This window comes from Vombatus ursinus, unplaced genomic scaffold, assembly GCF_900497805.2.
Source record: "Vombatus ursinus unplaced genomic scaffold, bare-nosed wombat genome assembly UNPS02014773.1, whole genome shotgun sequence".
In the NCBI taxonomy this organism is placed as follows: domain Eukaryota; kingdom Metazoa; phylum Chordata; class Mammalia; order Diprotodontia; family Vombatidae; genus Vombatus; species Vombatus ursinus.
In genome coordinates, this window is record NW_020954551.1 from 14939084 (window position 1) to 14952055 (window position 12972).

General features: G+C 36.4%; 1 protein-coding gene across 1 annotated transcript in view; it reads left to right on the top strand.

The window, feature by feature from the left end:
* Positions 1-12972, top strand: part of TAFA1 (TAFA chemokine like family member 1) — a 510220-nt gene that overhangs the window by 411721 nt on the left and 85527 nt on the right. The window contains exon 3 of the mRNA XM_027864134.1: positions 7314-7454. Within this exon, the coding sequence (XP_027719935.1) occupies positions 7314-7454 (141 nt within the window). The remainder of the gene's footprint in view (positions 1-7313; positions 7455-12972) is intronic.

Genomic DNA, 12972 nt, shown 5'->3' on the forward strand with positions numbered 1-12972 from the left:
GAGAGTATCAAAGCTCAAAGAGGTGATGGGACATGTCCTAAATAAGACAACTCATTAGTAGTGGTAGCAGAACTGAAAACCCGAATTTTCTAGCTTTCAGTCATATGTTATTTCTACCACATCACGCAAGAGAATTGGAAAGTCTTGTGACAATTGACCTCCAATGTTTGCTAATATTGGTTTGGGAAATTCATAAAGAAATAGAACATGAAAGAACATAAAGAAATAGCCCTGAATTCCATAATCGGTTCACATGACAGTAATCTCATTTAGTCCTCATAACAACTTTGTGAATTAATATCATCATCATCATCATCATCATCATCATCATCATCATCACCATTTTAGAGATAAGGAACCTGAGGTTTAGGCTGACTGACTTGCCCATTGTCACACAACTAGTAAGTGTCAAAGGCAGGATTTGAGACTTCATTTCTCTAGAATTGAAGTCCAGAACTCTTTCCATTACAACATCCAGCTAATAATATTTCATTTTGTCAGGATTTTGCCCAAGCAAAAGAAAGTGGAAGTATGAATGTGATCAGTGTAAAAGTGCCTGGGGTAAATCAGTACTACTGGCTTTTTCCCCTTCAAAACCAATTTTTCTTGCTGAAACAAATAACTACATCTCTTCACCACCTGAAATTTATTCTAGCTATAAAAGTAGAACAAAAAGGACAAAGATGATTTCCCAAATAATTTAAGAGGGCAATGTTGGAGCTCAATTTTATGGATGTTCTGATCTCTGGATCTATTTTAGGCAGAGCCAGAGATAATGTTAATTGCCCAAATAATTTCCACAATTCTTCATTTTGTATAGTTGGACATGGCATTTGTGTAGAGATGTCACTTCAGTACCTGTTGCTAAGGAAAACCATGGGGATCTATGAGGTATGAAAATAGACAACAACATCATTTTAATTTTTAATTCACCCAGGTGTTTTTTGTTTGTTTGTTTGAAAGGATCACTCTGCATAATGAAAATTTAAGAGATTAGAAAGGACAGGTATCATTTCCAAGACAGGATAATGACAAAATGAATTCTTCTCCTTCAGCAAGGGAAAAATTTATTTATTATTTTGATTCTTGGCCTCCATTCTCAGAGAACACAACAGTGCAGCCAGGACTTTATATCCCTTTTTCCTGGGAAGGACAATGGACTTATAGCACTTCACCAAGCAAGTTTCAAGAGTCCTGGGAAAAGTCAATCTTTGTCTTTGACAATGAATCATGGTCTTTTATTTCCTCCCAAAACAGTTCACTATTTCCTGAAATGTGCCCTTCATGGTCCAAAGGAAACAGTGAACTCCCTTCAAGATGCAAAGAACAAATAAATATACAAAGTAAAAGGAAAGCCAGTTCTACTAGTCTTGCTATATTATATTATGGTATGATACAAGCAGTAGTTCTGCTATATATTATAGTAAATAGTAAGTATATACTATACTGTACACTATCAGTAAGACTAGTTTGACTAACAGAACTATTCTTATTATACTATACTCACTATATATATGGCATAGCATGTACTATAGTCAATTACATATAAATACATAAATATGTATATATATAAAAGTATATTATATTATTTACATAAGGCAACTAGATGATGCAGTGTATGTGTAAAGTGCCAGGACTGGAGTCAGGATGATTCCTCTTCTTAAGTTCAAAACTGGCCTCAGATACTTACTAACCATGTGACCTTGGGCAAGTCACTTCACCCTGTTTGCCCCAGTTCCTCATCTGTAAAATGAACTGGAGAAGGAAATGGCAAACCACCTCAGTCTCTTTGCCAAAAAATCAAAAAACAAAAAAACAAATGGGATTGTGAAGAGTTAGACATGACTGAAAAATGACTGAATAATAATATATACTGAATAATAATAATAAAACTAGTTCTACTAGTCTTAGGACTAATCTACTAATTTTACTAGTCTTACTATAGTCAATAATATATAATATACTATTTATACATATATGTATATATCTACTACATATGTATAGTATTTAATATATAATAGTATATATACACTGTGTGTATATGTTTCATATGTATATATATGATATATAATGTTTTATTTACTATAATAAATAATTTATATAAATTAATTAAACAACAAAAAATATAAAAATTTACTTATAGCAAATATAGCAAATACTATGATAAATAGCATAAACTATATATTATATAGAAGATTATATTTTAGCAACATTACATATAGTATATACTATACTATATTCCATATACTATTTAATATAGTATTACTATATTTTACTATTTACTATTATTTTTATTCTTTATCACTTATGTATTATTTATAATATTTACTACTACTTACTATTATTTTTCTTGTTGTTGATCAGTCATTTCATTGTCTGACTCTTCATGACCTCATCTGGGGTTTTCATGGCGAAGGTACTGGAGTGGTTTGTCATTTAGTTCTCCAGTTTATTTTACAGATGAGGAAACTGAGGCAAACAGGGTTAAGTGATTTGCCTAGTGTCACACAGCTAGTAAATGTCAGAAACCAGATATGAATTAAGGTCTTCCTGATTCCAGGCCAGCATTCTATCCACCGTGCCACCTCACTGCCCCAATATTATTTTGCTATAGCAAATAATATCTATAATAGTAGTGTATGACATAATATAGTATAATATAGTAAATATTATAGTAAGACTAGTTTTACCAATCTTACTATGATATGGTATGTTATGGCATGGTATGGTATGGTATGATATTGTATGGTTGATTCGGTATAGTACACTGTAGTACACTACAGCATAATATGCCATAGCTTAGAACTGTACTTCAAAGAAGGTTTCCCTGACAAACATAATTTGTAAATATCATTAATACATTATAACTAAATCCCACTGTAAAGTTATGAAACCTTGTTAACATCACTCAGCCAATAATTCATTTGTTCCTTTGGAACTTGACAAACCTTGAAACATTGTGTTTTCCTAGAACGCAATTAATGGCAGGGTAGATTAAGGCAGCATGGAATACTGGCTGGAATGCTTGAGCAACGGGATGGAATGGATAGATTAATTTATTCTAGTTTGTACCAAATAAATTGGCAGTAGAGATCTGGGAATATCAGACCATTCTAGCAAATGGGGAAATTGAAACTCCCAATATTGGGGTAATGATGGCCTTCTCCACACTCATATAGACCCAGTACCAGGCTCTGTGAACACAGGCCTATCTGTGTGTTAACTGACTTAATAGTTCATTTTGTCATGAGTGGAAGAGTTTGCTATTTACAGCCATATCTCCTTGATTCCCAGAATGCAATTAGCCAAAGGATGAAGTGGCCTATAGTCACTTACCTTATAAATAAGGGTTTAATGGAAACAAAAAGCTGACCGACATTGAGCCACTCCTGTTGGGCTCTTCACTAACTCCAAATCACCACCTTGGGTTTGAGCAGGCTAAAAGAATGCTAACTCACACTGTTGGCATATGTATCCCTCTACTTCCTGGTGATTTCTGAAAGTTTCATGCTGGTATATATAACTGTCTATTGGCACGTACAAGTGTGAGATAATGAATGATTGGCATCCAAAAGAACATCAGTAAAGGACCTAGAAAAGCATGATAAGTGGTGATAGGGAACCTTTTTGATGTGGAATACATAACATTGAATATCCTTATGATTAAGATATCCACCTGCTTGCAAGTTCTGTCCATGAATACATCAATTGACCAGTGACACAAGGACACGTGATTTCATCGCAGTAAGGACTCTCACTGTGAGTGCTACCTTCACTGGTGAAAATTTCAACCTATCTATGGTCACTGGTAGATAACAGTCTGTAGCAGTGGAGCTGCTACTGTTTCATTCAAGGGAATGAAACACCCTCGTCACATGGCTAGTAAATGTCAGTACAATTTGAACCCAAGTCTTCCTGACTCTAATTTCATCATTCCTGCCAAAGGAAGAAATGGAGACTCGACTTTCTTTTTTTTTTTTTTTTTGCTTGGGTAATCAGGGTTAAGTGACTTGCCCAGGGTCACACAGCTAGTAAGTGTCAAGTGTTTGGTCTGAGGCTGGATTTGAATTCAGGTCTTCCTGACTTCAGGCCTGGTGCTCTATCTACTTTGCCACCTAGCTGCCCCTGAGACTTGACTTTTGAAATTCCTGTGGGGTTCTGTAGGTTTAATACACACTGATTGCTAGACTAGTTTTGCCCTCCAATCCCTGTAGGTGTACATTACGATGGATGTGATATCCGAATGGTATTTGTAATTGGTTTCATTAACTCTAAGATGGCTAAACAGATAAATAAGAATTCTACGGTTTATTGAACTAATAGTATATTATAGTGTATAGTTAGGCAATGTTCTATATAGGTAATAAATGTGCTATCCAGAGGGTCAAGTCATGTCTGTTACTTTGCTTGATGTATCTTCTAATCAGATCAGATTTCAAAATAAATTCAGGAGAATAGGCGTTATGCTAGTTTCAGTTAGGACCATGGTTCCAGTCATGCTCTTAAGTCCAGACAGTACCACTAAAATTAGGGACAGTGATATCAGAAATAACTCTTCTAGATTAGGCCTAGGATGCTATTACCTGGTGATTGTGAGCTACATGCATCTGACTGCAGGTCAGCCAGGCTAAAGATTAGTGTACAATCAGCCCATTCTTCATTAACACTATTTTGTTGTTGCTATGATTATATATCCCATTTAATTCAACAAGCCCTAACTATGCAACTACTATGTGAGAGGTGAGAGGCAGTGCCTGTAGAACTAATAGTAAGCCTCAGATCCTGAAAACCTAGGTTCAAGTCCTTTCTCCAGCACGTCCAAGCTGTGTGATCATGACCAAATTACTTAGTATCTCAGAGCCCACAGGCAACTCTCTGAAACTGAGTGATTGCTAGAAGATTTAGTCATGCACAGGTTCCCAAACTTATTTGGCCCACTACCCCCTTTTCAAAAGAAATTACTCAGTGTCACACTGGAAATCTACTTTCTTTAAACCTTTAATGCTTTTTTTCTAATTGTATCATTTAAAAAAAATACTGCCTCCCTGGATTGTTCCAGCACCCTCCAGGGGATGGTATCACCCACTTTGAAAACCTTGACCATACTAGAGTTGGAGTCAGGGAAAACTGAGTTGGAATGCTCCCTCAGGCACTCGCTAGCTGTATGACCCTGGGGAGTCATTTAAAATCTCTTAGTCTCAGTTTCCTCATCTGAAAAATGGGAAGAATAGCCCTGACTTTCTATGGTTGTAATGAAGATCAAATTAGATGTTTGTAAATTACTTAGAAAACCTTAAAGAGCTGTGTAAATTTTAGCTATCATTGAATCTCAGATGAATTGGTAAGTATGTTGGGTAGGGGAGGGGGTTTTCACAGCACATATTACTCACACCAGTAAAACCGCAGTTCTGGACTGCCTTCCCTCAAAAGTAATAAAATGTATGCTAAGTATTTGAGGAACAAAGATGAAACAAATACAGCCCCTGACCTCAAGGAGTTTCCTGTCTATAGGGCCAGTACAACATGGATTTACAACTAAGTAAAGACAAAGTAATTGGAGAAAACATAAACAATTAATGAGAAAAGGTCATTCAATTCAGCAAGCATTTACCAGAAGGCATGATTGTGTGCCAGTTTCTAGGGATGCAAGAACAAAACCAAAATAGTCCTTGCCCTCAAGAAGCTTACATTTGACTGAAAGGAAACAATTTGTCAATTCCACCACTTATTAGCCATGTGACCTTGTACATGTCATTTGACCTCCTTGGGCCTCAATTTCCTCAATCTGGAAAGGGACAGGGCAGGAATAGATTCTTTCTATTTACCCTTCTAGCTCTGAATCGAGGAAGAATAAGAGTTTCTTCGGAGCAGGAACTTTTTAATCTTTTTAACTGTATTCCTAGTGCCTAGCAGAATGTCTAGCATGCAGTAGGTAATTAATAAATATGTATATATTGATTGCTCTTACAATCCATTAAATATAAAAGTAGGGCTAAGGAAAGGCTTCATTCAGGAGATGACACCTTGTAGACAGCTAGGGGTTCCAGTGTCCCAGATGACTGACCAGATGAGTGCTGACCACCTCCCAACATGCCTGTAACATACAAAGTAGATAGGCTTATCAAGTTACAGTGAGCTAAAACATATTGGGTCCATTAGATAGATTACTGACATTCTGCGGGCCAGATCCCATAAAGGGATTGAGATTCATCTTGAGCATTAAACCAAGTATTTAGGGGAAGAGGGCTAGGGAGGAGAATTGATTCCTTTCATCCACCTACTGGAGTACCTTTAGCTTTACGGGAGAAATAACTGGCTTAAATGGGATCCCCAAGGCCTGAAAGGTTTCTCACACTCCAACACATCCCTCACTCTGGATGGCAATAGATCACCATGCTAGTAAGATCTGGACTATTTCAATCTGTAGGAAATGTGCCAATAGCTGAGTACTGAGACATGGCTTAAAGCCCACATGCTTGCTATTCATCTATTCTTTCATATGTGGATAAAGTCTGGATCGGAGGAAAGTAATCTAGCACGACACTCCACAACTGGGTTTAAAATGCAGCCTTGTTGAAAGTGGGTGAGAGGTGGAAAGCATTGATTTCAAGTCAATTTCCCAACCTCATCTATGCTGTATGCTGTGATTTCCAGTAGCTTGTCATTTGAAAGACCCCAGGGAATCAGACACACAAAGACTTAGCAAGGGAGGGCTCTGAGAATTTAAACCATTAGAATCAGGCAGAATTTGACTCCATGTATTGGCTATGCTGGGGGCAGCTAGGTGGTGCAGTAGATGGAATACTGGGCTTGAAGTTAGGAAGGGTCATCTTCCTGAGTTCAAATCTGGCCTCAGACACTTACTAGCTCTATGACCTGGGCAAGTCACTTAATCCTGTTTGCCTCAGTTCCTCATCTGTAAAAATGAGCAGCAGAAGGAAATGACAAACCATTCCAGTATCTCTTTCCGAAAACAAATAAACAAACAAACAAAAAAACAAACAAAAACAAAAAAAAAACAGTGGGATAATGAAGGGTAAGATACAACTGAAATGATTGAACAACAACAAAATTGACTATACTAGGCATCCAATGCCTTCATGCCTTCACAATAGGGTCACTAAGGTGGTGTTTATTGTATGTATTTTTTCCTGCGTATAAAGTATAATACTGTAATGCCTATCTTTTCCAAGATTATCTACAGAGATGACCCCTTTTAATCCTTTTTTTTTCATAATCCTAGATGCTAATTTTCTTCAATGCCCTGATTAGCTTCTGCAGGTCTAACACATGCCTTCTCTCTTTATTGCCAGAAGGAGGAACCTGTGAAGTTATAGCTGCACACAGATGTTGTAATAAGAACCGCATTGAAGAGAGGTCACAAACAGTAAAATGTTCATGTCTGCCTGGAAAAGTGGCTGGAACGACCAGAAACCGACCATCCTGTGTCGATGGCAAGTAGATAACTACCCTCTCAAACCTCTCTGAATGTCTCCCTCTACATCCTTAATTACTGAGTTTTCAGCTTTTTCTTATAGCACTTCATGGCAAAAATGAAGACATTTATTTGAGCCAGAATGTACCCCCCAAAAAAAAGAAAGAAAGAAAGCAAAGAAAATGGGGATCTTTGAGACTCATATTGTTGATGACTTTTTATTTTTCAGTAGGGATCCTGTGAAATGATTAAACTGAATGGTTGACTTTTCACCTTGTGAAATCTCAGTGTATGGCTAGAAATTCTTTTAGAAATTAAATGCTAGTCTAATCCAACTTGCCTTTCTCCCTGGGAGGGACGTAGAGTATTGAATATTATAGGCCAAGTTTCAAGGAATTTCAAATTCATCTCCCCTTTATGGCTTATCATAGTGTATTATATAGTGTATTAACCACAATAGGGGGTGAATAAATGATTCTTGATTGGCTGATCTCTGAGATCAGCCAATCAAGAATCATTTATTCACCCCCTATTGTGTGCCAAGAACTGTGCTAGCCACTGAGGATACCAAGACAAAAGTTGAATAAGAGTCTCTGCTCTGGGAGGAGCTCACTACAGTTATCCCTTCCACATTATGGGGATTAGGAGCTCAGTGCCCCAGTGATCTGAAAATCTACATAAAAATTTTTGGCCTTCCCTTGGTGCCAGAAAAGTCTGATTTTTTTTCTTTTTCTTTTATGGGGTGTTTACAATACCTTATTGTAAAATTTGGGCTGATAGTATACAAAACTGTACATATATTTATACATTTCTGAGTTTTTAAACTCTTTCTGTGTCATCTGCTGGTCTTTGTGTGTCTTCAGCTTCTATAAAACTCCCAAAGATTCCAATTTAATTTCTTATGCCGAAACACAATATATTGAAATTGCAATGGGAAATGTCATGATGTGGAAGGGATAACTGTATCTAACAGGAGAGATAATGTACACATATACCAGTAGATGAAAATGAAATGAAAGCTGAATAAGTGAAAGTAAATAACAGCTGAATAAATAAATGTGAGCTAATTTAAGGAAGGGCACTAGCAGTTAGGGGATCAAGAGGGGCTTTAAAAATATAGCAGGTGGCATTTGAGGTAAGATGTTCTGCACTTTTATCTGCCCTCAATCAACTGACCTTGAAAAAGCCCTGGAATTTTTTTTTTCATTCTAACACAATTTTGCAAGCTCTATTGCAATATCTCAAAGGAGGTAAGGGGTTCCATGGAAGAGAAGGTGAGAAGGAAATGCATTCCATGATTTTGGATTCCCCGTACAAAGGTACCAAGATGTGTGAGAAATAGCAAGAAGACCTATTTGGTTGGACCAAAGAATGTAGGAAGTGGAATGGTGTATAAGGAGACTGGAAAAGTAGATTTGGGAAATCACACACACACACACACACACACACATACATACACACACACATACACACACACACACAGAGACACACATACTATATGAATACAACTATAAAGCATTCATTATGGAAACAGAAACAATTGGAGAAATATTACTTGTTTATGAATAGACCAAGCCAGTATAGTAAAAAGCAAAACTACCTAAAATAATGTAATTATTCAGTGCCAGACCAATCAAACTACCAAAGGATTAGTTCACAGAGCTAGAAAAAATAATAATTAAATTCACTTGGAAGAACAAAGATAAAAAAGATCTCAAGTGAAATAAAGAAAAAAGTATCAAGGAAAAGAGCCTAGCAATACTGGATATCGATACATACTACAAAGCAGCAATCGTCAAAATATTTGGTATTGGTTCAAAAAGAGAGAGATTGATCAGTGAAACAAGTAGGTATACAACATAAAAAAGCAAATGAATATCTTAATGTTTGATAAAAACCAAAGACTCCGACTACTGTGATAAGAACTCACTATTGGCCAACCTGTTAGAAAAACAGGCAAGCAGACTGGCAAAAACATGGTATAAATTGGCATTTCAGGCCATATACCAAGCAAATTGTACATGAATACATGATTTAGACATAAAGGACTACATTATAAATAAATTAGAGGAGCAAGGAAGAAATTGCCTTTCAGATTTATGGAGGGAGAGACAGCTCTTGACCAAACAAATGACAGAGAGGACTACAGAAGATAAAATGGACAATTTTGATTATATAAAATTAAAGTTTTGAACAAACAATTATGTAAATAAAATTAGAAAGAATACTAGTAACTGGAAAAACATCTTTTCAGTGAGTTTCTGTGATAAGAGATTTATCCTAAATATATAAGGAACTGATACAAATTTATATGAACAAGAACCATTCCCTGACTGATAAATGAGATTGGGATCTCCAATACAAGGACACCAAGATGTCTTTGTATAGCAAGAAGACCAATTTGACTAGACAAGCAGTTTCTAAATCAGAAATTCTGATTATCAATAGTCATATTTTTAAATCCTCTAAAACATTCAAAATTAAATACTTAATAACTAAATAATTAATGCTTAATAATTAAAGAAATATCCCTCAGATTGACAAAGTTGAGAAAAAAGGAAAATTGCAAGTGTTTGTGGGGGTATGGGAAAATAGTCACATTAATGCACTATTGGTGGAGTTGTGAATTAGTTTAACCATCCTGGAAAGAAATTTGGAACTATGCCAAGTCATTAAACTGTGTATCTTTTGACCCACAACTACTACTGCCAGGTCTATGCTTCCAAAGAGAGAGAAAAAAAGAATGCCCAGAAACACACACAAAAAAAAAATAATAGTAGCCTCTTTGTGTTAGCAAAGAATTGGAAACTAATGGGATACCCATCAATTAAGGAATGGCTAAACAAATTATGGTATTTAAATGTAATAAAATACTATTGTGCTATAAGAAATTATGAAAGAGATAGTTTCAGAGAAATGTAGGCAGTATTGTATGAACTGGTGCAGAGTAAAGTGAGCAGAATGAGGAGAACAATTTATACAATAAAAAACAACTGTAAAAAGAAAACGATTTTGAAAGACTTAAGAACTCTGATCACTACAATGATTACCATGATTACAGAACATTAATGATGAAGTAAGCTATTTCCCTCCTGATAGAGAGGTCATCAACTCAGGGTGTAGAATGAGACATATTATTTAATATGGCCAATGGTGGAATTTGTTTGACTTGATTAGGCATATTTGTTATAAAAGCTTTTACTTTTTTTTCAGTAGGGAGGGGAGAGAGAAAAAGAAAGGACAGATTTTTCTTAATGGAAAAAAAATTAGTAACAAAAACAAAAGTAAATTGAGGATCATCTAAACCATTGCTTCTCAAAATTTTTGGCTTCAGGACACCATTATACTCTTAAAAATTATTGAGGACCTGAAAAAAGCTTTGTTTATGGGAGTTATAACTATTTATATTTACCATATTAGAAATTAAAATATGTTAACATTACTATGAAATAGTTTTCATAATATAAACCAGCTCAAAGGGTCTCAGCAACCCCTAGGAGTACTAGGACCACACCCATCTTAATCAATCTACCACCACCCAAGTTTATAGAGAAAGCTATAGAATTGACAACAGTCACAGAGAATCAGTAGCAGAAGAGCAAATAGAACCTAGGACTCTTGACTTTAAATCCAGGGTGCGTCTCTCTCTCTCTCTCTCTCTCTCTCTCTCTCTCTCTCTCTCTCTCTATTTCTCCCTCTCTCCCTCCCACTGTGTGTGTGTCTCACTCCCAGTAGAATGCAAGCTCCTTGAGGGCAGGAACAGTTTCATTTGTCTTTGTATCTGTAACTTTGTCAGCTTATTAAATGATTTTAAATGAGTAAATGTTACACTAAAAAATATATCAAATGACTATAATCTTCATAGCTGTAGGTGTTTCCTGTTATATGTGGATTTCAACTCACTCATGCCTGTCCAATCCTTGACAGACTTTCATGTGTTCTCATGAGTTCAATGCAGGAAGCAAACCCAACATTCCAGGGGTCCCTTGAGTTCCCCTGACATTATTAGATTGTGAGGATAGCAGTTGATTCCATGGGCTACCAATAAGTATTACTCAACCTTGCCATGAGTCTAACCCTTCTTTTCCTAGCAAATACTTCTGTGATGATAGCCTTTATACTGGTTCTCTTTCATGATTCTTTGTATTATGTCTCAACCCACATCTGCCTGCCATGAGCCTCTCCATTGTCCTTTTGGTATTACCCAATTTCAATTTTTCTGAAGCAATACTGTTTAATGAACTACCTAAAGCTATCACTTATTGGAAAGGCACATGGCTAGAGAAGCAAAAACTTTCTTCATGGTGGCTAGAGGGGCTGTTTGGCTCTAAGAGACCATAAGCATTAGAAACCAATTATGGTTCCCTGTACTCATCACCAGAGGCAGTATAGACAATTACAGCAATAAATCTTCATTCAATTTCCATTTTCTTTTTTTTTTTTACCTTTAATGATTTGGAATCAAAAAACCTTCAAGATGAAAAGACAATAATGGTGCATCTATCCTGGCAGGAGAGGCGCTGGCACCAGGTGCCAAGTCAATGAGAGAGGCAAGTTTATCCAACAGCCCAATTTTGTGCTTCAGAAAGATCTATGCCTTATCTTAGATAATCTGAACTCTCAGCAGACACTGGGACAGGCAAGTAGGTTTAGAACTAACTCTTCCAAACAAAACTTGGACGAACACTGAAAAATTTAGAGTTCAGCATAGGACAGTAGATTTCTTAGAACTCAAAACATTTTCACACACCAGAGAGTGTTTTTGAGAACTATCATGGAGAATACTAGAAGGAAGTGCTGTGGGAATATGGAAAGTGCACGGGATTTAGAAAGAGAGGAAGTAAGTTCAGATTGTTTCTCTGCTCTTCCATGTGAGCTCTTCCTGGACTTAAGTGTCCTCAGTAGGTGGTACAATGCACTTCACCTGAAGTCAGGAACATCTGAGTTCAAATCCAGCCTCCGACTCTAGCTGTGTTACCTTGGACAAGTCACTTGGCCTGTTTGCCTCAGGTTCCTCAACTGTAAAATAAGGATAATAATAACACCTCCTTGGCAGGGTTGCCATGAGGATCAAATGAGATACTTGTAAAGCACTTAGCATAGTATCTGACACATAGTAGGCATTAAATAAATGCTTATTCTCTTCTTTTCCCTTCCCCTCATCCAGAAAATGAAATCTCATTTTAAGATACCCACCAATTCTAATCTTATTATTCTATATATTTATCACTCGAAACAACGAGTTGAAAGTTCCTAGTGTGACAGGCTCCCCCTTTCAAATCTGACTGCAGCCTACCTTTCTAGTCCTGTTATACATTTTCTTTCATGTACTCATGTTCCAGCCAAAGTGTTCCTACCTACCACTGTCTATTACATTCCATTTCTCACCTCCAGATGTTTGCACGCACTATCCCCCCTCCCTAGATTGTACTACCTTCTCACATCCATTTTTTAATTGTAAAAAAAAAAAGATAATTCCTGACATAGACTAATGATTATTATAGCAAAGACTCACTTTGATAGTCTTGGTTTTCCTT